General features: G+C 34.0%; 3 protein-coding genes across 4 annotated transcripts; 2 read left to right on the forward strand and 1 right to left on the reverse strand.

Moving 5' to 3' along the window:
• The first annotated feature begins 2458 nt into the window (after nucleotides 1-2458).
• On the forward strand, nucleotides 2459-5779 carry LOC105769477 (auxin-responsive protein IAA18). Of its 2 annotated transcripts, none has more exons than XM_012590136.2 (6): nucleotides 2459-3121; nucleotides 3240-3877; nucleotides 4365-4639; nucleotides 4953-5100; nucleotides 5412-5476; nucleotides 5567-5779. In XM_012590136.2, exons 2-6 carry the CDS (start codon nucleotides 3327-3329, stop codon nucleotides 5620-5622), a joined length of 1095 nt encoding a protein of 364 aa, XP_012445590.1. In that variant the 5' UTR covers nucleotides 2459-3121; nucleotides 3240-3326; the 3' UTR covers nucleotides 5623-5779. The 2 variants fall into 2 exon arrangements, with proteins under 2 accessions (XP_012445590.1, XP_012445591.1); XM_012590137.2 differs by having other exon boundaries at nucleotides 2522-3116.
• Nucleotides 5780-14297: 8518 nt separating this feature from the next.
• LOC105771257 (transcription repressor OFP17) lies at nucleotides 14298-15128 on the forward strand. Its single transcript, XM_012592675.2, has one exon. The coding sequence runs from the start codon at nucleotides 14427-14429 to the stop codon at nucleotides 15003-15005; it is 579 nt and encodes a 192-aa protein (XP_012448129.1). The 5' UTR covers nucleotides 14298-14426; the 3' UTR covers nucleotides 15006-15128.
• Nucleotides 15129-15793: 665 nt separating this feature from the next.
• On the reverse strand, nucleotides 15794-20048 carry LOC105771256 (hexokinase-1). Its single transcript, XM_012592673.2, has 9 exons — nucleotides 19685-20048; nucleotides 19165-19315; nucleotides 18894-19076; nucleotides 18546-18620; nucleotides 18220-18375; nucleotides 17945-18043; nucleotides 17739-17869; nucleotides 16700-16781; nucleotides 15794-16521 (listed from the first exon to the last, which is right to left on the reverse strand). Exons 1-9 carry the CDS (start codon nucleotides 19954-19956, stop codon nucleotides 16174-16176), a joined length of 1497 nt encoding a protein of 498 aa, XP_012448127.1. The 5' UTR covers nucleotides 19957-20048; the 3' UTR covers nucleotides 15794-16173.
• Between the last annotated feature and the right edge of the window lie 7594 nt (nucleotides 20049-27642).

The following is a 27642-nucleotide window of genomic DNA, read 5'->3' on the forward strand; positions in this document are numbered from 1 at the left end:
GAAGAAAACCAAGCGACTGACTTCATGGCTAGAATAGCCACATCGCACAACTGGGGTTTCGTTACGATTTAGAAGTCGTCGATGGAGATGCTACAGGTTTTGCGGGAGGATAGAGATCATCCTACAATAACTACAACAGTGCCTATCAGAGGTGAATCCTGTCGGAGGCATAAGGGGCGTCGCCTCCTCAAAATTTTAGAAAATTTTGATTTGTTTCTTAAAATTTTTAAATAATTCTAATTAGGCTCCTTCAAAATTTTGAAAATTTTATAACCTCTCTAAATTTTATTAAAAATTTTATTAAACAACTTCAAAACTTTAAGTCTAAGATCCGTTGCTGGTACATATAACCATTGTGAACGTTTCTATTTTTGTTTCCTTTTATAAAAAATAAATAAATCTATATTTTCAAAACCAGCATTACGGAATTACATTATAGATATCACTTTTACATAAAAAAGAATCTTTCTAATTTATTATTCTTTTATTAAATAAAAACAAAAATAACGTAGAATTAAAATTTTATAAATTCTTTTTAACTTTATCTAAGTGGAAAAAGCATATAATGGAGTAGAAATTTTACATTTAAGCTTGAATGTTATATAAATATAGATTTTTACGTGGGAAAATGGAAGTAGCAAAAGCAAAGGAAAGAGTGCGTCGTTCAAGCCTGTCTTTGATCAGAGATTTAAAACAAAAGAATTGTGTCAGATTTTGTTTCTCCAACACAAATCTCAACGTAAAACGACAACAAAAGTTAAGCAAATGGGATCTGCATCCTGTTTTCTGTCTACTTAAAACACAATTATTCGCTTGTTTACATAAATAATTCAATATAATATTTTAATTATTCTTTTTATCATGAATAGCCTATATTTTACTCACTTATATTTAAAATATTATAATTTAGTCATTTATGTTATCATGTTGTAATATTTTAGTCATTGAGTTGTTAATTACCATTAACGGTATAATAATAAATTGATGTTACATGTTAAATCATCATTTCAAACAAAAATTTTAGGTTAATTTATACAATCGATCCGATATTTTTTGTTTTGAGTAATTTATTTTTTATATCCTTTTAACTTTCCTTTTTTTCCCCATTCTCTTATATTTCTCTCTTTGTTTTCCTCCATTATCTATTTATTTTAATGTAGTTTTTCTATGTTTTCTATTTGTTAAACTGGTCTCTATATTTTAAAATTTTTAAACAATTTAATTTTTCAAGTGAGACGAGCTTGTGGACTAGTTTTAACAAATGAAAAACATAAAAAATTACGTTAAAAGAAATAAAGAAGAAGGAAAACAAAGGAAAAACAGAAGAAAATGAAAATAAAGAAAAAAGAAAAGTTAAAAGAACATAAAATAAAAAATTACTCAAAATGAAAAAAGTATAGAGACCAATTGTATAATTTAGCCTAAAATTTTCTTTTGAAATGATGATATATATTATTACACTGTTAACGATAATTAACGGTTCAATGACTAAATATTAAAATTTGATAATATAAATAACTAAAATTTAACGTGAGTTAATCAAAAGTAACATTATAATAGTTAAAAAGAAGAAGAAGAAAATAAACAAATCAGATGACATCCCATCCATCATTTTCTTGGGCTCCTCAAAAGCAACTCACTGTGTTTAATTGAGCCCTTTTAATCAATTCAACTTGATTAATATTTCTTTTGAAGTTAACTTAATTATCATTTTTATTATATCTTAACTTAATTAAAATTATTTTTTAATTAAGGAATTATTATGTTAACAGTCCATTAATCCTTAGGGAAAATGACGAAACACTGTTAGCTTATTATTTTTAATTCATAAATTTAAAAACATTATTAATATAATTTAAACAATTATTTTAATTTCTTGTATAAAATTGATCTTATTTAATCCTCAATCCTCAACCTTATGCATCTACAATCTTGAATTTGAAAATTTTATATCTTAAATCTAAATCTTAATATATATATATATATATAAAAGAAGTTGAGATTAAAATTAAAGACTGATATTTGGCGTCAGCTACCTATTTTCCTTTAACTAAGTGTATTTATTTTGCATCTCTATCTTACTACTTTAATGTTTTGCAGGACAAGAAAAGGTGAATGTCATTTGTCTTTGTTATCTAAATAAAACTTTGATTAGAAGTGCCCTCTACTCAGTCCTCCAAAGAAACCATAAAAAAGTAAATGTTTCGCAACTAAATTGAGCTTCAAAGTAAGAAAATGAAGTTAATTTAAACACCAAATTGGCTTACATAATTTTTTTTTTTTAAAATTGTGTTTTTTAAAGTAGTTTTTGCTAGTGTAAAAAAAAAAACTTGGCTAAACTTAGAGAGACAAAAGAGAAAGGAAAGAAATAAAAAAGTGTTATCTTTGAGGTGGTCAGCAACAGCACGCTTTGCTTAGTTTTGTTTTCTTTTGTTTTGCTCTGCTTTTGCTTCCTGAGGTGAACAAGCTAACGTTTTGTGAGGGGGGAGGGGGTTATTTAAGTAAATGGGGTGGGGTGGCACAAATTTTCAAAAGTGATGTTGAAGTAGCAGGGTGGTGGAGGGATGTGGTTGCGTGAGGTGTTGTTCTAATTCATGTTTTCCTGTTTCATGTTTGGGGGTCTTCAGTGAAAGGGAATCTCTTCTGGTTTTATTATCTCTTTTTACGCTCCCTTCCCCCATCTTGTTCTTCTCCACACCTATAAAATTCACCTTCCTATTTTCGAGTCCTATAAAGCAGTGAGAAAGAGACAGCCAAGAACCAACCCACTTAAGCGTGCCATAATAGAAACAAAGGAAAAGCTAAAGATAAGAATCCACCCTTCTCTCTATCTATCCTTGCACTCTGAGCTGTTAAAATACACTCTTCTTTTGGGGCTTTCTTTTCTCTTGCTGGGGTTTTCTCTATTAAAAGGGGGTGCTCTTTTATATTTATAATATTGTGTTTTTGCTCTGGCTTTTCCAGTTGCTAAGGTGTTTGCTTTAAGGTTTCTAAGCTGGACAGTTCTTCCGTTGTTAGCCAAGGTCTTTATTTTCATTGCTAAAGGCAAGTTGTATAGATTTCATGAGGTCGGTCTTTATTGTTTTCAACTTCGGACGAGCGACTCAGTTTAAATTGTAAGGCAAGTTTCTATCTTTGTATTTTCATTACTTAATAGCTATTTTCTTTACATTTTTTGTAGTTTGTGTGTGTGTTTTATATTTAAGCTTCTAACTCTTGGATACTTTTTTGTTTTTCAGTTTTCTGGCACTTGGTCTTCCAAGATAGAGGGAAAAAAAAGGTGATCATTTTGAGTTACTGGATATATCTTCCATCCTGTTTAGGAGATGGAGAAAGGTTGCTCAAAGAATGGGGAAACATGTCCTCAACTTCTTGATTTGATCCCTCAAGAAAGAGAGTGGCAATATCCCAAGAGGAAAGAGGAGAGAAGCCATGTAGCATCAGAAGAGAAGAAGCTGGAACTGAGGCTTGGTCCCCCGGGTGATGAAGAAGATAACTGGTCCATCAAGGCTACTGGCAAAAACGACAACAGAGACAGAGATGAACCTTTAATCTCACTTGGCTACCAATCTTTAAAGAAGAAGAGTAATGGAAAACAGGCGCATAAGCTTCCATCCCCAGAGGACCAGCAGCAGCACCACCCGATTGGCTCAGTTTTGTCCCCTTCATGGACCAAAAACCACCACCCTAACCATCAACAGCTGACAAACCCTTCATTTCTTCAGTTCCCATCAACACCGCAACAGTGCTTGCCTGTTATAGCAAAGGAACAGTCACAGCCCTGTTGCACTAAAGTGGTAGACATTCAGAATGCAGAGAAAAAACCATTTTCACCTACTGCAAATACAGCTGTGCCTCCCAACACTTCTCAGAAAAGGTACTCCAGCTTTTTATTACATCTCTCTCTCTTTCTGTCTATTTGCATCTCTTTAATATATATTCTGTTTTTTAATTTTAAAAAATCTTCTTGACAGAGGATAATCACTGACAAGTCACAAGATTACCTTACTTAATGTTGTGTGGTCCATGCATGCTTTGTTGGTTATTTCAATTTTAACCATCAACTTCAGATGTTTTCAAAATTTGTTTGTTTTTAACCTCATTTATTGCTATTGATCTGCTCATTCATGATGGCTCTAAGCCTTTTCTGGTAGTAAATGCGTATCCATCATCTTTCTCTTTAAATGCACAAGTTTTGCTAATTTTGTCTGTCATGTTACAGTTTCCTATCAAATGTTGGTATTATATTGATTACATCTCTTATAATTACGTATTATTTGAACCCTTTTGTACTTGTTATTCTCTATTATTATTTAGCATTGAATTGATGGTATTTCTATGGTTATTATGATAATGGAAAACAGAACTGCTCCTGGGCCAGTTGTGGGTTGGCCTCCAATTCGCTCTTTTAGGAAAAATATAGCGAACAGCAGTTCATCGAAACTAGCTTCTGAATCATCACCAAGTGTGCTCCCTCACAAGGTTGGTAATGAAAAAAAAGCTGCAGAGCCGAGTGCCAAATTTGTGAAAATCAACATGGATGGAGTTCCCATAGGCAGGAAAGTCGATCTCAAAGCCTATGACAGCTATGAAAAACTCTCGACAGCTGTTGATGAACTCTTCAGAGGCCTTCTTGCTGGTAAATTTTCAATGAAATATTATAAGCTAAAAACCATGTGTTAGCAAATTTGTGAACTGGATAGTCATGTCAATCAGCCATCAAATTAGGCGAGTTGTTCAGTGTATTAGAAAATTCTGGTTACATGACCAATCAATTCGCCATCACTGTTAGCTTAAAACTGTTTAGGTGATGAAGTGGCATGTGGGAGAATATGATGTTTTAAGTGCAAAATTAGGACTGGCGCTTGTTCCAATTGTGATTAAAAACTCTTGGCTTATTTTATTTAATACGGTGAATGTCATCTGTTTGTCTTTTGTATGGATCGTTGTAGCTCAAAGAGATTCCTCCGCTGGTGGAATAGTGAAGAAGCAGGAGGAGGAGAAATCGATCACGGGCTTATTAGATGGAAGTGGGGAATATACACTGGTTTATGAGGATAACGAAGGAGACAGGATGCTTGTTGGGGATGTCCCGTGGCAGTAAGCATCTTGTCACTGTGGATCTCATCCAATTTCAGATTCATATATTATATAAATACCATTTTATATTCCCAAAATTAATGACCAAAGCACATAGCAGAGTACCATTTTATTATACACCATCTTTTGTCGTCTAGCCCCCCTTCCCCCCCCCCCCCAAAAAAAAAAAAACAGCATTGGGTTCCTAATATTTTAACCAGTATCCTGCTTTTCTTCAATGTTGGTCATATACTTTCTTAATGTATGCATATATGTTGTACTATATACATGAACGAAATCGTAACATCTGGAGTCTGAATTTGGATTTGCAGCATGTTTGTGTCCACAGTGGAGAGGCTGCGCGTGTTGAAGAGCTCGGAACTGTCTGCCCTTAGCCGTGAGTGTCGGCTTATTATGAAGTAAAAACTAACAATGATTATTGGTTCTTGCTCTTAGTTACAAAATTGGCGGTTATTGTTTTTTACAGTTGGAAGCAGTAAACGAGGGAAGTACCGGCTTGACTCTGTCTCCACCAAAGTTTGAAGATGAGGCATTGAAATTTGAATTATGTTCATGTTTTGACATTTTGTTCCCTGTTTTGCCTTTAAACCTGACGCACTTACTGTATATATAAGTAGGTCGGTATGTAATTTTTGACTTCGTTTTCTTTCTTTCCCTACATGAATGCCATTTGCTATTATCCTTTGCTGCTTTTTTACTTGGTATTAACATCAAGCACCCATCATCGCCTTTAAAAATGATGGGTTACTATGGAGTTGATATACTTGTCGCTTTTTTCTTGAGTCCATAACCATTGAAGCTCATTTTAAGTACTCATTTCAAAATGGATTAAAGGTGAAAGTAGATGGAACTTTGCCTTTTTTAAGTTTATAATCAATCTCTAATTTGCTGAATCTTTTTGAATCTGCAATCTTACGGCATCTAAAGTAATGTTGTGTTAGCAATAGATATTACCTTTTCTTGTTCAAAAGGACTTACACCGAAGCACATTCCATCACTTTTGGTCCCATTGAGACATGATTTTTGACCACTGATCCATCAAAGAACCAAACCAGTTTAACACTTGTCAATAGGTCTTGGTTTTGTTTTTTCTAGGTCAAGCTCAATGAACTTTGGGCACAAAAGTAAATGTCTAAAGGAAAAAAGTTTGGGGGAGGATTGTTAAGGGTGGTTTGTCATTGGGAGCTGCCTAACTTTGGGCCCGAAGACAAGACTTTCTAATCTAATCTAATTCCATTTAGAGACGTGTCACGTGTGGGAATGTAGGAAAGTGTCAAACACACGTGCGTAGTTGTCGGCACTTATCGCGGCGCTTTGCCTTTGCCCTTCCAGTTCCATAGTTTGGTCAGTACTTGACACGTGTGCATGTTTGACCCAACAACGGGCGGACATGTCTTTTAACGTGTAAACTTAGCCATCTGACTTTGTTTCTCAATTTTCTATACGGATTAAATCCAACTATTGTTCTTTTATAACCAAAAATATATATGCAACTACTGTTACTAATATATTTGTCAAATACTTGTACGACTCTGGAAGCTTCAATATTTAGATGCTTATTGTTAATTCCTTTTCTATGCATAAAATACTAATTTCTGTTTATATTTTTTCCTTTGTTTGTTCAGCAAATCATTCAACTAACCCCAATCAACTTGCATTGTCATGGCGGGTTCTATTGTAATGGAAACTTCTTTCTTAGAAAAGAACACACACACGTGTATCTCTAACCACTGCAAAATGTATAGGGGGAGGATAACACTTATACTTTTATTTTTGTTTTATGAATTATGTTCAGTATTTATGGTTATCTTTTTCAATAATATTATTTTCAAGATTTAAATTTGCATGCTTTTTTTAAAAGTGTACAATATTCAATACTTATTAAGAATTTCAAATATTTTGATTTACAACAACCATATACTTTGTTTGATAAGGATTTTTTTCCCAGTTAACGTGAAAGTCAATGGGCAAATAATAATAATAATAATAATAATAACAACGTGAAACTCATTACGTATTAGTTTTTAGTAAAATCGTTGTATGTTGACAACGAAACTGATAGACGCATATCGCATGGGGGTTAATACTTAAAACCCAACACCAAATCCGACCCAAATCATCTATTAGCTTTGAGATGATTACCAATGTCCCTTAAAAGAGAATGATTTGTCCAATAACTCCCACATAACTATAATTGGGGCCCCAACTGGCCCGGTACAGTTGACCCTGCAAGTCCAAACCCCAACTGAATTTGATTTAAATAATAATATTTTTGTTAAAATTTACCATAAGTCCCTGGAATCTTAGTAAATTAGAAATTTAGTCCCTATAATTTTATTTTTAAGAATTTAATCTCTTTACTTTTTATATTTTAAAATTCAAGCTCATCTGTTAACATTGTTACAATTATTTTATTAAATTCAACGTCATTATTTTTTAATTGCATTGCTATCAAGTGATATTTTTTAAAAATTTTAAAATGTCACATCAAAAAATTTAATAACAACTTTAACAATGTTAACAAATGGACCTAAATGTTAAAAGCTAAAAAGTATAAGGATTGAATCCAAAAAGAATAAAAATACAGAAACTAAATTTCAAAATTTCTAAAGAGTACGTGGAACTATGGCAAATCAGTGACAAGCATTGTCTTGTCCTTTTCTTCTCCTTACCCACAATTGCCACTTTTCATCATCGTTACCATGATCATTCGATGTCTTCTCCTGCTTTAGGCCCTTGATCCAAATGGTCATCGTGCACTTGGGGTTCCATTTTCTCTCATCTTTCTTTTTCTCACTTTTTGATTTTTTTTTTCTTATGACATTTTTGCATTGCTTCTTGCGGGTTTTGGGTTTGCTAGACTTGAAACCCCTTCTTTTTCTTTTTAGTTATTGGGTGTGTTGATGTGTTTATGGTTGCTGGTGTTAAGGGAATTGTTATAGTGTTTTTAGGTTTGATAGATTTCACAGGGGATAATATAGGTGCTTACACCTTAGGTAAGAGCTTATGCAAATGGTGATTAGAGGGTTGGTGATGAGGAAGGGGGGATTGGTTGACCTTGTTAATAGAGGTAGGTAATGAAAATGGTGATTTGAGGTTGGGGGTCATAGATGGTGGCTAGGCAGTGGAACATTGACGAGTAGAGGGGAAAAAAAAGGGATTTAACGAATTAAAAAAAATTAAATAACCAAAATAGAAAATATTTATGATTATTGAGATAGTTTACCCACAAATATAATTACCTGTTCTTATTCAGTGGACTGGAGTGACGAGCAACTTCTTTTTACTGAACTTTAAACTCTAAGATTTACTCTTATTTCTGCTCGATTCAAGATGGCCAAAAGCATATTTGACTCGTATGAAAAATAATTTGAGTATGTCTTATTTTGCTTCAATACTCAACAATTAAACTCTTGAAAAGTTTAATATGAATACTTATCTTAATTTAAAATAATAAAATTCGTTAAATAAACTTTAACATATTCAAAATTTGAAGATAACATTGACATTAAAATTGCATGTCTTATTTAGCAAGGTTTTAGAATCGAATCCGTGATTGAATTAGTCAGGTCATTGATTCAATTAAATAAATTATTAAAAATTCTATAAAAAAATTAAAAAATCTAATTCAATCAAATTGTATGGGCTTACAAATCTCCAAACCAATATCTCACTAGTTACCAGGTTGGCTGATTGATGTTAATTCAATTCAAACAACCATATTATTTGGGAAAAAAGGAAAAGTTTTAAAAGTAGAAATTGAATAATCCAATTGGTTAATTGAGAAAATAAACCATAAATCAGAACTTGTAACAGGCATAAGCACCACCAAACATTGTCTTAGATCCAAAGAGGCAAAGAAGAAACTAAAAATACCAAATTACAGAGAAAACTAATCCAAATAAAATTCAATATACTGTAATAATAAACCAGGAGATGAAACTAGCTAGGAACAAAAATAGAGATTGTTATACAGCTTCTGTGGTTCTGCCTGGCTTCACCCTGTGTGCCATGTATGTAAACTGTATAGTGTCAAAAAACTACTAGACATACGCTGTATTTCACCGTATGGCTATGCTCCACTGAACCCGGCCTCGGTGCCGCGCGCCAAGTCGCCTACGCCGGCAGGAATTTGGAGACAGAATATTTTCATCAGTTGCCATCCAAAAAGAAAGGCATCAAAGCTATATGCTTCTTTTATATTCCACTTTCTCACTTCTCCTTTATACACTTTTATCAAACAAAGGATATATTTTTTTGTATTTAAAATATTCTATAATTATATAAATTTTGATCCATTAAATTTAAAGTAAATATTTTAACTCATTATTGGTGAATGGATGTGTCCAAACGGTTAACTGAATCAATTAATATTAATCGAATCAATTGAAATTTTTAACCATTAATGAATTGAAATTTTTCAAAAAAATTTAACGAAATGAATATTTTGGTTAATTCGCCGATTAACCGAATTAACCAAAATTTATATGTTTTATTTTTTGGGTTAAAACAAGCATAAAACATATAAAATAAATAAATTGATAATGTTTATTTGATCGAATTAATGAATTAAAACTACATATATATAATTTGCATTATTAATTATTAAGTTCGGTTAATTTGATTAATTACTCGATTTCAAACTGAATTAACCGGTAATCGAACTTTAAAAAAATCATTAATCGACCTCCAACCAAATTAGATCAATTAACTAACCGATTAATCGAATTAGATCGGTTCAGTCGATTAATTCAATTTTAACCGAAATTTGAACACCCTTGTTGGTGAGCTGCGAATTAAAAGAATGACATATCATCTAAAATTAAAATAAATGAATTAATTCTTCTTAAAAAATTATATCAGTTAATTAACGCTACATAAAATATTAATTTTAAAAAAATAATTTTAAAAATTTTACATGACACATTAGTTTTTTGTGTGTGTTTATATCATATGTCATTCATGTTTTTGTTTTATTTTATTACCTTTTGTAACGTAATCTTATTGTGTCGGGGAATCTAATCTTCTCTTACTGATTGTGTTAATATATACGATGCATCCCATTGTTTTTTTCAGCTGTTGTATCATGAAAAGAAAGACTACTTATAGCAAACATAAATGGTGAGATTTTAGAAAATTAGGTTAATTTCACTTTAATATTAATTCAGGCGAAACACAATTTCGACATTGATATTCTAATAATTGAGACTTAATTATTGTTATTAAAAGAACGAAGAAGGTTAAATTAGTATTTCTAGTACGCTAACATTTTAATGTTTATTAAGCAATATAATTAAAAAATCACAAAGTTGAGTTTAACTCGAGAAAAAGATGGTGGTCCGATAAATATTATTTTAGGGTATTTGGAAGTGTGGTTTAAAAGGAATCAAGCAAACCCATAGTTCAATTGCTTCTTGGCTGGCTTCGAGTTAACAAGGCTACTATTTGGTTGAGTTGATAGCCATGACATTCGCCTGTAGACTTGGAGCGGTAGTAGCACAATATGGTGAGTGGGGATGACAGCGAAACCTTTCACCTTCATTCAACTTGCTATTCATTACCCTTTGGACTTAAACATGGGAAAAGAGTACGCTGCAAATTTTACATATACTATCATTGCATGCCATGAAATTTTTATTAAAATATAATATAAACAACAAAACTTCCACTCAAAATATATTTGGGATAAGCCTGTGGGTAGTTCAAAAACATAATGAACATGTCAAGCTTCCATCCTTTTCACCACGACATTTCGTTTTGTAATATTTTTCCATACCAAAACTATTTTTTCATGTTCTTAAGAAGGAGATCAAGAAATGCAATTCACCCGGTAAGAAGGAAAATCGGCTCCACCCTAAATATAGAATCAAAGACATATATATAATTATTTAAGTTTCACTTTGAAATATATTTCAATATTTTACTTCCATTTCACTCCTATTTTTAAATAGATAATCGTTGATGTTATACTTTTTAGAAATTTAAACTAATACATATTCTTTTGAAGTTTTTTAATATATATATATATATATATAGATAATTTATTTTAATAATTTATAATATTGTATAAATATTTTTTCCTTCTATGTTATAGATTACATTATATGAAAACTTATTTTTGGGACAGATGTTTTGTACAAACACTCCTATGTATTAGATGAGACTTCAAGTTTGAGATTTTATCCTATATCTTAAATACATCTACTTAAGAATTAAATTCTGTACTATCTTTAACATATTTCTCTTTCCTCAATCATATTTACACCGTAATAATATTTTTATAAATAAATAAATTTTGAATCTATCAACAAACTTATGTGTTACTATTGTTGACTTAAAATCGATATTTGGAAGCTGAAAATAAGTAGTGTCAACAGCAATGTTAAGAGTAGTTTCAATTGTTGCACGCATCAGATTGAATAACGGAGAAAAACAATCAATGCACGATATGTTTACGCAGTTCAATTTCCTTATATCTTCAAGGTCTTGCTTAGATAAAATATCCACTATCTTAACACCTCATACAATAAGTGTTTTCAAGCTCTAGCACTCACCATTTTAGACTTCTCACTTTTGTATCTAAGATCTAGACAATTTCCTTCTAAGTTTTCAAAACTTAAGACATTAACTAAGTCACACACTTGATTATTTCAATCAATGCATTCAAAAAACGTTCCTCAATGATCAAGATTTAGTACTCTTAATTCAATACACTACCTATACAAGTCTCTACAATAAACAGGTAATTGAGACTTGCTATCATATTGTAACAATTACAATCAATCTTCCCTCGAAATAAGTAGGATAATATGCATAAAGAATATCTTCAAATAGTTCAGAATAAGTCTTGAATCTTTATTATATACTTCCAAGTTTCTCTTGATACAATCCTATCCACCAAACCTATGAAGTTGGTTGCGTTAATTCAAATCCAAATCAATCTCCAAGATATGTTGCTATGTGTAGTTTAGATATCAATGAACATAGTGTGGTATGACATAATCTAGTTATATATTAAGCCTTTAACTAAGATGGTGCCTATGGGTGTGCATTTTCCAGTTTTAACCGATCGAACTGAATTAGTTTGATTAATCTATCAGCTACTGAATCTAATTCAATTTGAGGTCAATTAAAAGTTTTTTTTTGAAATTTCAATTATCAATTAGTTTAGTTCTGTAACACTCCTAAGCCGTATCCGTCGTCGGAACAGGATTATGGAGTATTACCAGAACTTACGGAATGAATACAGACATTTTATATTATTTTATCATACATGTCGGAAAATTTATTGTAAAGTCCCTTATTAGGGCCCTCGAGGCCCAAAACATACATAAGAAACAAGCCGAGACTAAATCAGGAACTCAAAGAATTTTTTGAGAAATTTCAAAATTTTTCCTAAGTGCAGGGGTCACCATTTTAAGCTGAAAATGATGATGAATTTCTCTAGAAACTCTAATTTCCCATTTATTTCATCTAATTTTGGCAAAATTTACAATTTTGCCCTTATTTCATCACATTTCCAAATTTTTTTCTTGTTCTCAGCCATTTCATGTGGTCTATTTGCCCTTTTAGTCCTCCTTTATCTACTATTTAGGCTATTTAATCACTTTAGCAAGTTTTGCACATTTTGTCATTTAGTCATTTTTAATTAATTGACTACAGAAGCGTTAAAATTTTTTAACGAAACTTTAATACTACCTTATTGACACTCCATAAATATTTATAAAAATATTTACAGCTCGGTTTATAACACCGAGGTCTTGATACCTCTTTTTTTCAATTTCTTGACCTAATAAATCTTTATAAAACACAAATTACTAATTAAAAAATCTCTTAAAAATTATATTTAACTCTTAAATATTAAATAATGAAATCTATGAGATTTCTTGCCGGATTTAGTGGCCTCGAACCACTGTTTCTGACATTACTGAAAATTGGGCCATTGCAAGTTCAGAATTGGGTAATTAACCGAATAATAAAAATTAATAATATAATATAAACCAAATATATTAGATAAGTCCAATATATTATATAAGCTTAAAATATAAAAATTAATGGATTTATATATATTGGGCTTAAAAGTATTATAAAAATTAAAATTATTTGCAAAATAAAATAAAACTGAAAAATAGAAAAAGAAAAAAATATGTAAAATTTAGGTTAATTTGATTATCCGCTCAAATTAATTGAAATTATTTAGGTAAATTAATAGGTTTTAAAAAATCTAGGTTTGTTAACAATTTGATGTTTTACAAATTCAATTAAAGATAGTTCGCTCGGATATTAACTGAACCAATTATTTGAATACTTTTAATTGTGTAATGAGTCAACCACATTTGATATGTGTTTTCGGCAATAGAATAATGAAAAATAAAATAAGAATAAATTCTTTTTATTTAATAAAAATATATTTGTATAATTTTCTTATACAATAGTTGTATAAATTTAAATGAAAGTAAGAGATTTGATATTTAATAATTGTTGAAAAATATGTTTGCACTTTTTATATATTTTTATTTTATATCTTCCAAATACAATTTTAAAAACTTCAATCAAACGTGCTTCATTTTTGTAATCTTTTTTTTTTAAACGGAGGCCATATTTATTACATAAAAGTAAACATAGCGTAGAACTGTAACCAGATGAACAAAAATTGCAGAAGCGAAAATTCTGCCAACCAGGTGACACTAGTCATTGAAGCTTTGTCCTTATAATATGCATTTTTAGACAAAATCAAGCCCCTAAATGCTTCCAGTCCAATGGACAAGATATTGAATATCATTCACAACTTAAATACTCTAAACCAGGCCCACATTCCAAGCACGTTATGGTATATTTATGGAAGACTCCCCAAGTACATTAACTCCATCAGAATACCAACCACAAAATCAAATTAAAGGCATTGGAATTTGCTTAATCAATAATCACACACACAAAAAAACAACTGATGGGGATCTCCCCTGAATACTGATAGGCCACATTAAATAATTAATTAGTTGATGGAGTTCCACTTTGATTTTAAAACAACACAAAACGTGACCCCCACCACACCATACATGCAATGCAATGCAATGCAATAAAAAGCGGCCCAACAAACAAGTGCAACCGCAACAGCAACAGCATCATTGCACCAATCTCACCTCAAATAACAAACATCCTTTGCCAACAATCTCCATCTCTTGTATGTTATACCAAACTATTGTCATCCCCCATGAAGTTGTCTTCTCAAACCTAATTACTAATTACGAGGTTCCATATCCCATCCCCCACTGGGTTCCTTCAAAATTAAGCACTCAATTTGCTCATATCAATCATTATAATCGATAATGAAAGCATTAATTCCCTTCAAATCCAAGCTTCTCAACCCATTCAGAAAACTTGTCCCAATCTTCAGCTTCAAGCTCAAAAGGCCACTATTTATACGAGCCCTTAGACTTAGACTTAGAACCCGTTCTCCTCATGCTCAACCCAGAAAAGCTCCAAAAAGAAGTCCTACTTCTGTTTTACGATCTATATTTCGGTGTCTAAGACGGTCGCGAAAGATGGATAAAGTGGCAGAGCTTCGAAGCATTTCAGAGGCAGCAGCAGGGTGCAATAGGGATAGGCTGCTGTTCTCGTCGCCACTGATACCTGCTAACTATATGAAGGTTGGAGGTGGTTCAAGGAAAAGGGAACCCGCAGATGTGGAAGATGCGTGTAGGAGTTTCGAGAATTATTTAGTAGAGATGATTGTGGAAGAAGGGAAAGTGAGCGATTTGATGGATGTGGAAGAGCTCCTATATTGTTGGAAGAACTTGACATGCCCGGTCTTTATAGATTTAGTTTCTCGATTCTATGGGGAGCTTTGCACGGACTTGTTCGCCGGCAATGACGACTACGATGATGACAATGCCAATACACCCTAGTCCCTGGAATTTCTTTTGTTAAACAAGCTCCATCATTACTTTTCATTGCTTATACTTGTAATACAAGCATGTAAACCACGATAACAAAGAAAATACATTTAGTGTTGAAAGCACATTTGTAAATTTTTTGGCTAAGTCGATCCTGTTGTTTTCAGAGAACCCGCAGAGCTAGATTTGATAATATATATTACCAGTAAGAACCCAATGTGAAATAGACTACGAAATGTTGGGCATACAAACATGAGTTATCATATCAGAATAAAAACCATTGTACTAGGAAGATGTTATTTTACTTATAGATCACACCGAAGCTCCTTATACCAGCCTGCCAGCAATCCCGGAAAAGGAAAAAAAGAAAAGAAAAGAAAAGATTTCTGTTCTTTTTTAAAAGAACTGTTCAAAGTTCTAACCAGATTTTTGCAAAAGGCTTCCATAAACTAGATTAAGGGAGCAATCGAGACGTCATTTCTCCAATTGCGGGCTCTTTTCCAGATTTTTTTGAGGTCAAATAAACCTTATTAAGTGTTGTATTCACAACTATATATTAATTTCATTCTTGTTCATACTATTTTTTTCATTTGTTTTTCACAACTATATATTCAGGCTAGAAGGAAACACTGATACAAGACTTTTTCCTTTGGTATTTTTATTTTTTTATGTAACCTTACCTATTGATTAAATGTTCACTTCTAAGAATAATTTGAGTTTCGAATCACTACTTTATCAAATATATATATATATATATAAGGTTTTCAAATACCACTATTTCAATATCTGAGATTGGGCAAGATTTATTACCACTCAAGTATATAGGAAACAAATATGCTTCCATGATTAAAGTTCCAAAAGCGATTATTTTCATTCCTACACAGTAAACAGTAAGCACTTGTGAGTACTGAAAATCAGACGAAACAAAAAAAATGGTGAATGGAATGAAGGCACGGGCCGAAGTGGAAAGTTCATGCTTCCAGGTCCTGCATTTATACATTTAATCTGCCTCACCTCATCCTCTGCAACTACAAGCAATTATTTAATGCCCTCAAGTAAATGAGAAATGAATAAAATGGCTAATCCCCCAGGTTAAAACGGGAAAAGGAATGCGGATAGAACTGCCAAGATTTCTCACAAACAACTTCAAAAGAATGGCAGAACCGGCTTCTTACTGCTCTCAGGACTCATCCGTTTCAAGATACTGCGAATGGGAAGCAGCAAGAAGAGCAGCTCCAATGCCAGAACCATCATTTGAATGCTCAATTTCAATGGTTCGAGATACCTCTTCTCCGACCAATTCATTTAGGGTGTTCTCCAAGCACTCGCGGTATTCCGTATAGTGCTCGTACAGTCCACCATCCATAGCTATCACTGTTTTTTGTTTCTCCCCTCCCTTGATTGTGTCTCTCCCCATTTTCTTCAGAACCCCTAGTACCCCGGCAGCCGAAAGACGTGCCCCACGTGTGGCAACAATGTTGCAGAGCTCAACAATTACCTTTCTCATCTTCAGGGAGGTATTTGATATCTGGAATACAAAAATTGATATAAACAAGTTTCGGAACCCGAGTCCACGAAAAGAATCAGATTACCAGATAAGGTCTACATGATATGAAGGACAAAAACAAAGAAGAAAAGGCCAAATATCCAAGTTTTGCCGATCAACAATAACATCTGGAGAAATTTCACAAAGGTTAAAAATATACCTCAAGAATATCTTTCAAATTACTGGCTACCACTTTGAGGTCAGGGGAAGTGTCCTGATGCATTGCTGACATGATAGGTGTCCTACATGTTACCCAAGCTCAAATATTACCATTGTGCGGGACTTTGATGAGCCCATCTTTCAGTATAGAAAAGGCAAAATATATCTGATAAAATTTCTGAAATATAACAGCAAGAAGTGAATATGCCTCCTTCCATGACCTCTAATCGAAGGCTACTGCATGAAAACATTTCTTTACCACTTCAAAAAGCACACCTATTTATGCAAGTAGAACGAAAATCATATTCATTTGCAATTAATTTCTATTTGACAGTGTAAAAGGAAATCAGTTATGCCACTAGGGGGTAAAAGAGGCGGCCGGGATTAGCAATTCTAAATTTGTGCTCCCCTTTTGCATCCAACAAAAGAGTTTGACAGGTCGACCTTGTAAATATTTTGCCGGGATTAGCCATAGTTTTGTACAACCTAAATAACATCATTGAATGGGCACGTCTTTTCGAAGCTACTTAATTCTCTTTTTCTCAGTCACAACATCTCAGTTGGACTGCAGGCAGAAAGACAACTTTCTGACAATACCATCCACATATGATAACCTGTCTAACCAGGTGTGCATTGGATACTTTAGCAGCAGCAGTTAACTTAATACATTATTTGGTGTCACACAAACCAAATGTATTTTGGGAAATATATGAATTCAAAGAAATAAGCACAGAATCAGAAAAAAGTTATTTCAGCTCTTACAAAGGAATACACCTTCATTTGATGATATGCGCAAAACCTGGTATATACTGACTCAAACCTAGGCTACTGGTTCTTCATTCACTTCCAAGTTGTTCAAATTATTCACCCACAATAAGTTCCTATAGAATGACCTTTCTTTGCACAACAAACAAAATGTATGATACCCATTTTCTCATTGCGAAAATAGTAAAGGAAAACCATGTGCATATGGAAAACAAATACCCAAGAAAAGAAAATTTTGAAAAGGAACAGATCAGTAAATAGCAAGAGGAAATTACCCCAATATAAATGGCTCTTCAAGTTTTGGTGGAACAGTGTCACCAAAAAATGCAGCTTCCTCAGCCATCCTACACAAAACTCTGCGGACAATTTCTCCCAAATACATACCAGCTATTACCTTCTCATAAATCTGGGATAAATTAAAAGTATACAAATTATGTCAAAAGCTAAAGGACCCGAAAAGCAAAGAAGTTGTGCACTTTACCTGTTCACCAGGATTTAAACTCTCAGTATCTAGTGCATGGTCATAATCTGATAATGGAAGATGCGAAGACCTAAAGTTACCCCACTCCATATTGATAACCTTCAGCCAAATATCAACAACCATTTCAGTATTCATCCTACGGCTAAATTAAACAGTTTTGTTTCAAACTTAGATGGATATCCTCATTGATATTAATTGTGACATCATGAAAGAAAAAGCAGTCTCAAAGCTATAGGAGAGTTATAATATATATGTATAAAGAAAACACAGCTAACCATCTCTCCTGATTTGGGAAGTAGACCATGCCATTTTGGTATGGCATGTGCTCGCTCCACATATGCTGCATTTGATCCAGTACCAAGGATCACAGAAGCATCAACGTCATTGTTGTTATACCTACCCCCAGCTAGTGTTCCAACAGTGTCGTTGACCTGGCATCAAAATGGTTGCCATAAGACACTATGGGGAAAAGAAACAGTAATGAACAGCAACATATGTATTCTTTATATATATATATATATATATATCAAGTTCACAGCTCAAATTAAAGTATATAAAGGTCCTATAACAATTGAAAAAAAAAGCTATAACATAAACCTACCAAAGCTGCAATACGCATGTCAAGGCCGTGTCTTTCCATGGCTTTGGCCAATTCTGCTACCACATCTTGGCCAACCTGTTGCATTCAGCAACCAAGAGCAGTAAAAAGATATAAGATGAGGATAGAAAGAAAATGCAATGATAAGTTGCATTAATCAATTATATGTAAAAAACCCAAAAGGCAGTAATGTTCGTTCTAGTGGTACAGTTGAATATTGAATTGCTGCCCTGGTTAACGCAACTCGTAGGAGACAAAATAATGGGGCAAGCGTCTAAACCCTTAAAAATAAAAACGATTAAATGCACAACAATAAGTATGAAAAGAGAGTCTGAGGGAAAGAGTAGTGACCATGTCATCTATAGAGAAGCCTTTTGTCCACCTAAGAAGGGTTCCAGAAGCAATGGAGGATTGCATCACAGGGAATGAGAAGGTAAAACCAAGCTCCCTCTGCCTACCAGGACTTTGTTTAAAATCTGAGCCTTCTTGAGCTACAAATTTTGCAAGTTCTGCTGCAATATAGTCAAATAATGCCTGAAATCAACACCACCAGTCAGAAATTGGACAACTTATTATGCCTCAACCAGGTTCCGGTTGTTCCTTGAAAAGCAGAAGCACTTACATCAGAACTCCCTGTCATCAAACTCGGAGGAATTGACACCTCCTCAAACTGTTGATTGACAATACCTCTACCTTTCCCTCCCAATTGCACTCGTAGCACGCGGAAGTTAGTTCCACCAAGGTCCAATGCATAAAATAATCCCTTCTCCCTCCTAATATTACACTCAAATTTAATCAACTAATATCTTAGAAAATTATGCAAAAAGTACATTAACATGTCATTCATCCAACCCAACCATGTAGAGAAGAGTCTCCGGAGTGGAGCATAGCTTTTTTAGATGTGCAAATATGTAGAAACCATGAACGTGATCCAACAACGTAATCAGTCTTAAACAACATATCACCCCATAATAACTGATTCCAGTCAAAAAAAATTTTAGGCATTTTTACGTAGATGCATATATTAGCAAATATATGAATAAGCATTGATCTTTGGTGATAAAATCCAAACAAGAGTTACAAAACAGATCAGGTGAATGCATAATTAAACGTAAAAACAAAAAGGAAAGGAAAGGAAATACCCAGTAGGCAAATGGTCAACATAGCTGATGAGCATCTTGAGTTTGCTGCCACCTTCAGAGGCAAGGCCAGCATGCATCTCCACAATCATGGCGTCAGCCACCTGTTTCAGCTTCGGAATCGGGGTCCCACACTTTTCTTCAAACTCTTTCAGTATCTCCATTGCTTTCACCCACCTTCCTGACTTCTTCGTTTTCCGATGAACCACCACCGCTGCGGCCGCTGCCACTGCTATCCCACACACCACCGCTACTCCAATTGCCACCTTTCCCATTTTCTCACAGCAGGGAAAAGAAAGTTTTTTTTTTATATATAATTTAGAAAAGGAAAAATAAAAGATCCTACCAAAGGATTTTGCTTTGGCTTTGAGAGAGAGAGAGAGAGAGAGAGAGAGAGAGAGAGAGAGAGACCCTTTCAGAGGCCAAAATATTGGGAAAATGATATCAATCATCATTTATAATCTTTTGGTCTGTTTTAATGTTTACGTTTAATCATCTTTTTTTATACAGTTTAGTAATGTTTTTAATTATATAAAAAATATAATCTATGTGACGGACTAAATTATAATCATATGACTTTGCTTTAGTACTTTGCTTATTTTAACGTAAAGAACTCACTCTGCATTGGTTGGTTTGAATCGATTGTTGAAGCATGGTCAGCATGCAGCAATCAAGACAGTCAAGGCCATCATATGCAGAAGCTGCTAATTCATCAAGCCAGCAAGCATGTTTTTGTTTCATTTTGTATTCCAAGTTTATGTAATGTAACTTAGTTCAATTTTAACCATGTTAGGTTTATCTTTGATGTAAAATTGATGGTGATTGAGCTGATTAATCAGCTTTGTTCATTTGTACAAGTTAATTAGCTCAAGTTACTAAGTTACTTAGTGGTAGTTGGTTGAGATTAGGTTAACCTACTATTTTGTCAAGTTGTAAACTTGTTTATGTATTGGCTTTATGCCATTTTCAGTTTTTTGAATGAATTCAATCAAGATTTCATCCACATGCTCTCTATTTTAGCTTTACTCTAAAATTTCTTTTGATTTTCTGCTTTTGTTTCTACCGCAAGTTTCGATCCTTGTTTAGCAAGTTTCTTGTTGAACCTTGCTGTTAGTTGCTCTCACTCCCACAATTGGTATCTAGAGCTACATTCTTAGAGGACCTGTTATAACTCAACAAGAGGCACCATGGCTTCATCAGGTTTTTCACCAGCTTCACCACCTGTCTTCAATGGAGAGAGCTTCAACATTTGGGCAGTTAAGATGAGGACTTACTTGCAAGCATTCGACCTATGGGAAGTAGTTAACTCAGATGCTGACCCAGCACCTCTCAGAGCAAATCCACCTGTTGCTCAAATAAGGCAACATGCTGGTGAAAGAACAAAAAGGCACAAGGCCATGTCATGCATACAAAATTGTGTGACAGATGTGATCTTCATGAAGATCATGGCCTGTGAAACACCAAAGGAGGCTTGGGACAAGTTGAAAGAAGAGTTTCAGGGGACTGAGAGAACAAGGCAACAACAGCTGCTCAACTTGAGAAGGGATTTTGAAAATCTCAAAATGAAAGAGGAAGAAATAGTCAAGCAGTAATTAGACCGAATTATGGCTGTAGTAAACAGCATAAGGCTCCTTGGAGAGCAATTCAATGAAGCTAGAATAGTTGAGAAAGTTATGTCTACTTTACCAGAGAGGTATGAAGCCAAAATTTCATCCCTCGAAGACTCAAGGGACTTGACAACTATCTCCTTAACTGAGCTGATCAATGCCTTGTATGCACAAGAGCAAAGAAGAGCCAGCAGACAAGAGGAGCACCAAGAAAGGGCTTTTCAAGCCAAAACTAAAGAAGCCTTGAGCATCAATGCTCATAAAGGCAAAAAGTTCTAGAAAAATAGGCCTAAGCCTGATGCTGCTAGTAGCAGTAACCAACCCTGCAGACATTGTAAAAGGGCTGGTCATCCAGAAGATAGATGCTGGTTTAGACCAGATGCAATATGCCAAGATTGCAAGAAGAAGGGCCATGTTGAAAAGGTTTGCAAGAACAGAAGCAAACCAAGGTAGAATCAATTTCAACAACTAAAGGTTGAAGCTCGAGTGGCTGAAGAAAGCAGTGATCGAGAAGAACAAGTTTTTGTTGTGTCATGTGCAGCAAACCAGAAGAAGGGTTCAAAGGGCTGGCTTCTAGACAGTGGTTGCAGAAACCACATGTCACCAGATGCAACTATCTTCAAGACCTTGGACAGAACCTGCAAAACCAATGTGAAAATTGGAAATGGTCAGTTCATAAATGCTGAAGGAAGAGGAGATGTGTTGATTTGTACCCCTACAGGTAGCAAAATCATTTCAAATGTACTTTTGGTACCTGAAATTGATAGGAACCTTCTCAGTATAACTCAATTACTTGAGAAAGGTTACTCAGTTGTGTTCAAGGAGAAAGAATGCCAAATTTTTTACCCGAGTGGATCAATGCTCATAACAGTCACTATGACTAACAAATGTTTTGAAGTAGACTGGCCAAATGACTTACATTCAAATTTATATAGCCTCCATCGATGACTCAGTGCTCGCATCGAGGCTTGGACATGCAAACTACAAATCCATAGCTCGGATGGCCAATGAAGGGCTTGCTGAAAACTTCATCGATTCAGTAAAGAATGATGCGCTTTGTGAAATATGTCAACAAGGAAAATTGGCAAGATTACCATTTCCTACAAGCACAGCATGGAAAGCATCAGAGAAGCTGCAACCTGTACACACTGATGTGTGTGGACCAATGAAGACTGAGTCTCTCAAAGGGAACAGGTACTTTATTCTCTTTATTGATGATTATACAAGATACTGCTGGATTTATTTTCTGAAGCAGAAATCAGAAGTTGCATATGTGTTCCTCAAGTATAAGGCTGCTGTTGAAACTGAGTCTGGTTGCAAGCTTAGAGCACTAAGGTCAGACAATGGAACTGAGTATACCTCAGCTCAACTCCAAGCCTACTGTGAAGAAGCAGGCATCAAACACTAGCTGACTAATGTGTATACACCTCAGCAGAATGGGGTAAGTGAAAGAAAAAATAGAAGCTTGATGAATATGGCAAGATGTCTTTTGTTTGAGAAGAATTTACCCAAAACTCTGTGGGCTGAAGTAGTTAACACTGCAGTCTACCTCCCAAATAGGCCCCCAACCAAGGCCCTAGCTCAGAAGACACCATTTGAAGCCTGGTTTGAATTTAAGCCATCATTGGCTCATCTTAGAACCTTTGGTTGTCTCTGCTATGCACAAGTTTCAGCTGTGAAGAGAGGTAAGCTAGATAAAAGGGCTCAAGTAGGAATCCTAATTGGCTATAGCACAGTTAAAAAGGGCTATAGAATTCTAGAACCTGGTACAAACAAGATTCTGGTGAGCAGAGATGTTGTGTTCAATGAAAAGGGATGCTGGAATTGGGACAAAGCTGAACCAGATGCAGTGGCTAATGACCTTGTGTTGGATCAAGTTGAAAATGATCAAAACACATCTGAAATGGATGTAGATGATGTTCCAATCAGAAGCACTCGATCACTGGCTGATGTTTATGAAATAGCACAAGTGGCCATTGTTGAACCAAGTTGCTTTGAAGAAGCAGAAAGCCAGGAGGGCTGGAAGCAGGCAATGATTGAAGAAATCAAAATGATTGAAAAGAATCAGACCTCGAGTCTAGTTGAAAGGCCAACAAACAGGAAGATTATTGGTGTCAAATGGGTCTATCGAGTTAAAAACAATGCTGATGGTAGCTTAAACAAGTTGAAGACAAGATTGGTTGTGAAAGGCTTCAGTCAAAGGTATGGATCAGACTACCTGGAGACCTTTGCACCAGTGGCCAGACTCGACACCATCAGACTGCTAGTTGCCTTAGCAGCTCAAAAGCAGTGGATGATACATCAACTTGATGTAAAATCAACATTTCTAAATGGATACCTTGAAGAGGAAATTTATGTGGAGCAACCTCAAGGTTTCAAGGTGCTTGGCAAAGAAGAAATGGTGTACAAGCTCAACAAAGCCTTGTATGGCTTGAAACAGGCCCCAAGGGCCTGGTACAACAGAATTGATGGTTATCTGACCAGTTTGGGATTCAAAAGGAGTCTTAGTGAGCCAACTCTGTATGTTAAATCGACAAACGATGGAACTCAACTCATTGTTTCATTATATGTCGATGACTTATTGGTGACAGGAGGAGATCGAGAGTTACTGGTCAATTTTAAAGCCAAAATGCAACAGCATTTTGATATGTCAGACTTGGGTTTAATGTCCTACTTCTTAGGTATGGAAGTAACACAAGCTGAGAAAGGAATTTGGCTAAGTTAGAAGACCATTGCCATGAAGATTCTCAACAAATTCTCAATGGAGAATTGCAAAGCAACCAACACACCAGTTGTTGCTGGAGAAAAGCTATCGAGCCAAGACAAGCATGAAAAGGTTTGTGAAACAACCTACAGAAGTCTAGTTGGATGATTTGACCGCCACTAGACCTGACATAATGTATACTGTGAGTCTACTCTCGAGGTTCTTGCATTGTTCAAATGAAAGTCATTTTCGAGCTGCAAAAAGTCAACCTAGGCACTGCTATGATTTGCTGGAGCTCAAACAAGCAGGGAGTAGTAGCTCAGCCAACTGCAGAGGCAGAATATGTGGTTGCTGCTGCAGCAGTCAATCAAGCCATATGACTTAGAGAAATTTTGACAGACATTAACCATGAGCAAAGTGAAGCAATAGAGATAATGTGTGATAACCAATCTGCTGTTGCAATTGCAAAGAACCCTGTTTTTCATGGGAGGACAAAACATTTTAATATCAAGCTTCATGCGCTTCGAGAAATAGAGCAAGCTCATGTTATTAAACTGGTTCATTGCAGTTCTGAAGAGCAATTAGCTGATATTTTGACAAAGGCACTCAGTGTTTCAAAGTTTCAACATCTGAGAGCTAAGATGGGAGTTTGCAACATGCTAACCAAGGAGGAGTGTTGAAGCATGGTCAGCATGCAGCAACCAAGACAGTCGAGGCCATCATATGCAGAAGCTGCTAGTTCATCACGCTAGCAAGCATGCTTTTGTTTCATTTTGTATTCTAAGTTTATGTAATGTAACTTAGTTCAATTTTAAACATGTTAGGTTTATCTTTGATGTAAAATTGATGGTGATTGAGCTGATTAATCAGCTTTGTTCATTTGTACAAGTTAATTAGCTCAAGTTACTAAGTTACTTAGTGGTAGTAAGTTGAGATTAGGTTAACCTACTGTTTTGTCAAGTTGTAAACTTGTTTATGTATTGGCTTTATGCCATTTTTAGTTTTTTGAATGAATTCAATCAAGATTTCATCCACATGCTCTCTATTTTAGCTTTACTCTAAAATTTCTTTTGATTTCTTTTCTTTTGTTTCTACCGCAAGTCTCGATCCTTGTTTAGCAAGTTTCTTGTTGAACCTTGCTGTTAGTTGCTCTCACTCCAACATCGATTAAGCAAAGATTTTCAAGTTAAAATCCATTCTTTCATCCACTGATTTAAGTATCAGAACACGTTTCGAAAACAACTCAATATCTGAGAATCATCATCAAGGTTGTTTAGTCATCATCATCCTTCAACATGTTGGGTTGTGGTGAAACTGAACCTACTTTTGCTTGTTTCTAGCAGATAGGAACATGGTTGATGAAACCCCTCCCTCTGGCCTCCTAACATTCTCCATTCTACTTCCCTGTAGACACTCCTTGTTTGTCATACCTACTTTCTTTCCAATCCTATCCTCATGCATTTTTTTCACTATTATAAATATAATTTTGGATTTGTATTTGATGTATTTATGGTAAATAATTAGAATTTTTATTAGAAAAATCTTATAACGATTAGATGAACAGAAGTTAGTTAGGAAAGGTTAGTTATAGTTAACAATTAATAAATCAGTTGGTTAGTTATAGTTAGCCACCGATTGTTACTTCTTGTCTTGTATTAAAGAAAATAGTATATATTATACATTAGAAGATACACACTTTCTTACAAAACTTTAATTTTTCGACAAGTGACTGTACTCTATGATTAATACATCATCACCCTTTTATTATAAATTTATGTGAATCTTATAATTTTGTAATTATTTCTTCCTTTATAATTTAAAAATATTTACATGACAAAATCATTTTCACTTTTTAAAATTATAAAAATAAGCATTTCTTTGATTCCTTCACCACCATTAAACTTTAAAATAAAAAGTTGGATCATTTTGGTTAAAATGATGATAAGGTTAAAAATTTTCAATCGAAATAATAGAAACAAAATACAGATGAACAATTCAGGTATTCTGAGAAAACTCAAAACACCTTTGGTGTTGTTTTGGTTTAGATTGGTAGTAAATACACTAATTAATGAATCATTGTTAAAATTCTCAATAAACCTTAAATTTCCGTTAAATCTTTCTCCAAATAATCATGTGAATGGAAAAGGAAAGGGGCAAGTGAGAGAAGTATGAGGGTATAGCTGAGATGAAATAAGTTGATGGATTAGGAGATTTTGATTCTCTTCACCGTCTTTTCATGTGCGAATCAGAGTGATACGTGGAGGACGGGGCTTACAAGTGTTGGATCATTAATTGGGGAGATTCTTAATTGTGGGACTAGTTTGACTGATGTTGAAAATAATGTTGACATGGCTTAAGATGGTTAGAGGGGATCATTGCTAAGTGGTACGAAAACTTCATGTAACAAATTCTCCTGAGAGATAGGAGATCTAATTTAAACTTTTATGTTTATAACATAATGTTTTTGTCATTAGTTGGTGGAGGGAGACTTTTGTAAAAGCAGTGGAACTTAAATAATGATTTAGAAGTTTGGTTAGGAAAGAATCGGAAATAGAGATAGTCTTAAAGGAGAGAAGCAAAGAAAAGGAAGGAATAATATAATTTTTTACCACTAAACTTGATAACTAGATCCACTTTGATACTTGTATTTTTAATTCGCTTGTAGAATCTAAAAATCTCCATAGAGAATTTAGAAAATAATTTTTCTTTAATTAAATTTAACTTTTTCATTTTTTTCACTCCTCTCCACGATTCATTCTTCTCTTGTAATGCACATTTTAATTGTTAGATTTTTTCAATCCTTTTACCATTTTTTCTACTCAACTTCTTCTCCGTATTTAGATTTCATCTTTATTTGTGGGTTTTTCATTATAGAAGTTTATCCAACATTAATTATTTCATGTAAAGTATATAGAAAAGAATAGATAAATTTTTTTTAAAAAAAATAATACATTTATTTTAAACTGGAGTAAGAATGGAATTGAAATCGAAGTTAAAAAAAAAGCTCGTCAAAATCTAGTTTTCCTAGTTGAAAATTGGATTTGGATAAAATTTTCAATGGGTTCTTAAATTTTCCATCACGGTAGTTGTTAGGTGTTTGGTTGCTGCTTGTTCAATGTTTTGTTAGAATGAGAATAAATTTTTGCTTGGGCCATTGGAAGATTGTGGGGCATAAAATGATGACATATTTGACAAAACATTATTATTGTTCGGATACGACTCTCTAACTCTTTAGTCGATCTTCTTGATGAAGCTATCAGTCTATTCGGATAAGGATTGAGTACTTATCCTTATCTTTTAAAATTTTTTTAAGTTGTTGAGGAACTTGTCAATGAAGGTTATTGCGAGATAAATATGAAAGATAATTAATTAGAAAATTTTAACTTTTAAATAGATGTTTAAAGTTGATGAAAACTCTATCAAATGAACTCTTGTATTAGCCTATGCTTGTGGTGTGACTTGGGGTGTGCGTGTCTTTAATTAGCTTATTATGTCTTATTTTGCTATTTCATGCGACAAATTTTTGGGAGTTTTATGTCTCAATTTTAATGTTCGTTTTATTGATTCAATCGTTCCTAAGTGGGAGCGGTAGATATTAGATAATGAATAACTTTAATTATATTATATAATAATACATGTAGATAGGAGGT

The sequence above is a fragment of the Gossypium raimondii genome, chromosome 5 (assembly GCF_025698545.1).
Source record: "Gossypium raimondii isolate GPD5lz chromosome 5, ASM2569854v1, whole genome shotgun sequence".
In the NCBI taxonomy this organism is placed as follows: domain Eukaryota; kingdom Viridiplantae; phylum Streptophyta; class Magnoliopsida; order Malvales; family Malvaceae; genus Gossypium; species Gossypium raimondii.

What these genes read in the sequence shown, in the direction of transcription:
- LOC105769477 (XM_012590136.2), top strand. Translation starts at nt 3,327, where the DNA reads ATGGAGAAAGGTTGCTCAAAGAATGGGGAAACATGTCCTCAACTTCTT. An exon ending in CTTCAGAGGCCTTCTTGCTG is followed by an intron (nt 4,640 to 4,952) that starts GTAAATTTTCAA and finishes GGATCGTTGTAG; the next exon opens with CTCAAAGAGATTCCTCCGCT. An exon ending in GTTGGGGATGTCCCGTGGCA is followed by an intron (nt 5,101 to 5,411) that starts GTAAGCATCTTG and finishes TTGGATTTGCAG; the next exon opens with CATGTTTGTGTCCACAGTGG.
- LOC105771257 (XM_012592675.2), top strand. Translation starts at nt 14,427, where the DNA reads ATGAAAGCATTAATTCCCTTCAAATCCAAGCTTCTCAACCCATTCAGA.
- LOC105771256 (XM_012592673.2), bottom strand. Translation starts at nt 19,956, where the DNA reads ATGGGAAAGGTGGCAATTGGAGTAGCGGTGGTGTGTGGGATAGCAGTG. An exon ending in GTTTAAATCCTGGTGAACAG is followed by an intron (nt 17,870 to 17,944) that starts GTAAAGTGCACA and finishes AATTTATCCCAG; the next exon opens with ATTTATGAGAAGGTAATAGC. An exon ending in GAAGAGCCATTTATATTGGG is followed by an intron (nt 16,782 to 17,738) that starts GTAATTTCCTCT and finishes GGTAACATGTAG; the next exon opens with GACACCTATCATGTCAGCAA.